General features: G+C 40.8%; 1 protein-coding gene across 1 annotated transcript; it reads left to right on the top strand.

Moving 5' to 3' along the window:
• The first annotated feature begins 372 nt into the window (after window positions 1–372).
• LOC135476968 (interleukin-17F-like) lies at window positions 373–912 on the top strand. Its single transcript, XM_064757115.1, has one exon. It carries the CDS (start codon window positions 373–375, stop codon window positions 910–912), a length of 540 nt encoding a protein of 179 aa, XP_064613185.1.
• The last annotated feature ends 3771 nt before the right edge of the window (window positions 913–4683 follow it).

Genomic DNA, 4683 nt, shown 5'->3' with positions numbered 1-4683 from the left:
TCGTAGTCCGTAAAAGGCGTTCCAAGTCGATAATCGCAAGATCCATTTCCAAAACAACGTTTACCACTAACTCCCAAAGACAAAGGTATGTAAGAAATTATACAAATAAGAAGCCGGTAACTTACAAGAGAGAAGCGGTCATCATTTTTCAATGATGCCTGGCAGACAATGGATATTCCAGGCATAAATTCCATATCAATTTTCAAACTTTCAAATTCGTAGTCAGTGAATGAGTTCCAGGTCAAATAACAATTAAACATATCAAACTGAATAACAAAAGCTTCTTTTCTCGTTTCTGATTAGGTGCTATCCGTCTGTATGTTGTTAATGCTAACGGTGTGTCCGTTTTGGGATGTAGTCCATACCACCATAATGTGCGAGGAGCCTCCAGATTTAGACAGGCTGAAGGAAACCCTTGGAAACTACGACGTTCACGAATCCAAATACCTTAACCCACTCAACTACAACGATAGCAGATTAAACATCCACCAAGCCGGTCGCCGACGTGGTTTAGCGGAAATGAGAAGAGAGGCGTCTTGCCCGCGGTATCGTGGCGTTCTGCGTGTGGGACCAGTTAACTCGCACGAACGCTCTCTCTGCCCCTGGACATACACCACTCACAGGGACCCCGACAGAATTCCAGAAACTATCACCGAGGTGGTCTGTCAATGTCACAAATGTCTCCTGTACAAGACAGACGGGACCAGAGACGACACTATGCGCTGCAAGCCAGTGTATTACTACATCCGGGCACTTCGACGATCATCTTACTGTACTGTGACCGAGAATGGTGGCCTGTATTACCAGTATAACAGAGTTTTGGAGCCAGTAAAAGTGGCCTGCACATGCGTGTCGCCGTTGGTCAATGTGTCACACACCTCCCCAGAGTCCCGCATTACACCTCGCCCGTAGTGGTGAAGAGTACAGATAAAACAAATTGGCATTTCAGGATTCTCGCGTTTGGACGAGGCAAGGAAGGGTGATCTTACAGGTAACACAGCTGCCATAACGTCACTTTACGGTATTTGGTGGGATAAGTCAGCCCAGCGGTTCCCTTAGCAACTACTGTAACAGGATCATGCCGTTCAGTACCATCACTTTGAGGGCCTAAGCTTGGGTTGAACGTACGAGATCCATGAAATGTCGATTGGGCTTGATGAAAACGAGACTCTATTGCATGCGCGGGATAAGTTAAGATTTAAAAGTATAATTGTGTTTCCGGTCTACTGAGATGAGTCAAAAGACAAGAACGCAGTCATGGCAGATGTACATATTGTTTGAAAGATGGCGTGAATTGGATAGAGACATATGAAAAACCCTCTGTAGTTAACAGATCGTCTTAATGTACATCACACTGATGAAACTGTGTATAACCGTATACTTATGTAGCGTGTAAAGCTTCGTCCCTGGCTTCATGTGAGAATATTAATATCCATAAACCTGAGTTTGGAAAAAGATGCATTTCCTGTCACATTTTATAACAAATAAATGATAATATATATACTAGATATTTTTAGTAAATTTAAAACATTGAGCAATATTACTTTGCCATGATTTGCTTTAGAAGCAGCAGTTAACAGTTGCATTTCTTAAAGCCACATTTTAATAGGAACTTCCACGTGCTCCTGCTAGATAATAACAAGTTAAATAACAATGTTGGGCTGAATTAAAATTTCTGGAGGAGTATTATTGTAGAATTTTAATTTTTTAAAGTTTACAATATACCTGTATGATAACAGTCACAATTATTTTGTTTCTCAGTTATTATATGTCAGTTTGATAAACTGACAAATTCACTGCATTTGTTTACTTCATTGTAAGGAGCCTACCATAAACATTCATCCTGTTGACATAGAACTATTTTTATATTCATTACAGTGCTTCTGTTATTGTTAGTCTTCTCTTCTTAATTCGTCGAACCCAAAAGCTTCCTGACTTGTTTTCATTGTAACGGCTTTCGTTAGCTGACACGCCTGTGTAAACAAAACTGGTATTTGCTATAAAATAATAAGCATGAATTATAAAAAATAAAGACATCAGACCTACAATGGTAGTTTTCTCGGCTTATTGTTTTTTCACTTTCGTGTATATCGTTCGGGTCATATACGTGTCTATTGGGAGTTTGTTTATTTCGTTGTTAACGACCATTCCAAGACTAGACAATCCAGAGAGCATTCTAACGCACCTGTGTAGCACAGAGCAATCCTTAACCCAGAAAGTATAGGGCTTGGCAAATCGAATTGGCCATGTTTGAAAGATAAAATACCCGTGGTAAGAAGAATGGGAATTCAAAGCGATGAGTCATTTCCACAAAATATGTAGCAAAACTGCCACTGATCTCACTATTTACTCCGATTGCTGTTTTTTAATGGATGAATGAATGATGCAACACCAGACGATACATTTAACTGCTTACATCTACCTGATTTCTGAAAAAAACCTGTTAGCTGGCACATATAAACAAACAAAACTGAACTGATATTTAGTCTCAACCCGGGCGTGCACACTCTCATAATAAAAGGATGCCTTTTTAAATATTTCTTGCATTTAAATTTTGAACCGTATTTAAAACGGGCATACTCAAGGACGATATTTATCCTATGGTCTCTTTCTTTTAGCGAATCGCCTATATTCAGCTGTCTTTAAAATCAGCCATACTCGCTACCAAAATTTAGTCTTTAGTCAGTGACACGTAAAAACACAAGTTCTACACGTGGACATGTTGGGAGTTGGAAGTTTTCCAATTCATAATGTTTAAGCTCATGTTCAGGGTTATATAATGGCACAGTGAAGTGTATGGTCATTGACAGTCTGTGGCCGAACTTTTGTCGTGCACGGTCATTTCTCTACCATGGACTGTAACGGAATGTCAGACCATGTTGGTGTTGATGCCACTCGAGAAACTTGGGTTCGGTCAGTCAGAATTTCCCACCCAGTCTGACCTTTTCAATCAGTTCTGTCCTTACGCCGATGTAAAATTGTCTGAGTCGTCAAAAAGGCTGAAAACTCATAGCCTTGCTTTTTTTTTTTCAGTATGCCGCAAAATTGCATACAATTTAATTTCAATACGAAGATAGCTGAGCGAGTAGTGTCTGATGGCGACGGTATGCAGTGGGGTTCGGAGGGCGTCTCGTTTTAGAGACTGTCATTTCCAAGTTACGAAGGCATAACAAGCTTATCTGGTTAGCACATAAATCACCTGGAGGATGGGACCCTGTGAAGGAATGAGCCCGACGGACTAGCCGGTGATTCTGAGGATGAGCGGCGACTGAGAGCCCGAGAGTCTCGCTATGCGAAAACGTTCAAAGAGGACCAAAAAGAGTCGTACAAAGGCGGCGAATCAGACTTCTGCTACCTCTTCGGTGGCGCCCAATTATCTGGTGTCTGCTACGGAGTTAATGCCGGGTCCCCTGACATTTTGGACAGAGCAGTCTTCTGGAAAACCCGTCAGCCTTCGTTTCCGGTGTGGTCAGTTCTGGCACTGGGCTGGTCGATGCCCTACAGTCTTGCGGACAAAAATTCCCGGACCTGCCTCTCCAGCATTTAGACATGTCAGTGATAACTACTGTTCCGTCTTGAAACTTTTATCTGGTAGTCCTTTGTGATTTTCAGACAGTTTTAAAGAGCTGAACGCTAAAATAAAATCCGTGAAAGACCGGTTAAGAAAAAAAACCTTTTAATACTGGTAATATATCGGAGCGAGCGATTTTTTTGTACCAATCACCATCAGCAATGGATATGTGATCCCTTCTATTCCGTACCGAAGAGGTATTCTGTGAACAATTTGTCAGCACTGCAGAATCTAGATTTCGTTTTGGAGGCGATTTCTGAACTTCTTCGCAATGGTTGTATTTTAAGATCTAATATTGTCCCACATGATGTAACTCCTCTATCGGTCTCTGTTCAGAGGAGTGGGAAGAAGCGCTTGATATTTGATTTACGTTATGAAAACGATCATGTAATCAAAATCGAAATTATATTGGAGGATTGGCGCTGTGCTTCGGCCTATTTGGAACCTTTTGCTTAAATGTTCATCTTTGAGCTAAAGTCTGGTTTGTCATTTTGATATTTGTCCAAATATTTATTTATTTATTTTATTTGATTGGTGTTTTACGCCGTACTCAAGAATATTTCACTTATACGAGCATTATGGTGGGAGGAAGCCGTGCAGAGCCCGGGGGAAACCCACGACCATCCGCAAGTTGCTGTCAGACCTTCCCACTTACATCCGGAGAGGAAGCCAGCATGAGCTGGACTTGAACTCACAGCGACCGCATTGGTGAGAGGCTTCTGGGTCATCACGCTGCGCTAGCGCGCTAACCGACCATTTGTCCAAATAAGTATTTAGATCTTTCCTGAGTGTTAGATGGAATGTAGACATATTTTACTTTTACAGTATTGCCATTCGGTTTGACTTCTTCCGCGCCATATTTATTTATTAAATGGGTAAGACCTTTAATCTAGACCAGATTTTTTTTAGTCAGATTTTGGCGGTATAATGGCATAAAGTTCGTACTGTTTCTAAATGACGGCTGCTCTTGCAATCTTAATTTTAAGGATTGTTGGGATTTGACGTTTGTGTATAATTGTACAGAGCTGAATGTTTTTTTGTTTTTTTTTTTGTTTTTTTTTTTCTTTTCTTTTCTTTCGAAAAGTCCGTATATACGCCAACTCAAAACAGTG

This window comes from Liolophura sinensis, chromosome 10 (assembly GCF_032854445.1).
Source record: "Liolophura sinensis isolate JHLJ2023 chromosome 10, CUHK_Ljap_v2, whole genome shotgun sequence".
Classification (NCBI taxonomy): Eukaryota; Metazoa; Mollusca; class Polyplacophora; order Chitonida; family Chitonidae; genus Liolophura; species Liolophura sinensis.
The sequence above is the reverse complement of the archived record's forward strand: the minus strand, read 5'-3'. Positions and strand labels throughout refer to the sequence as shown.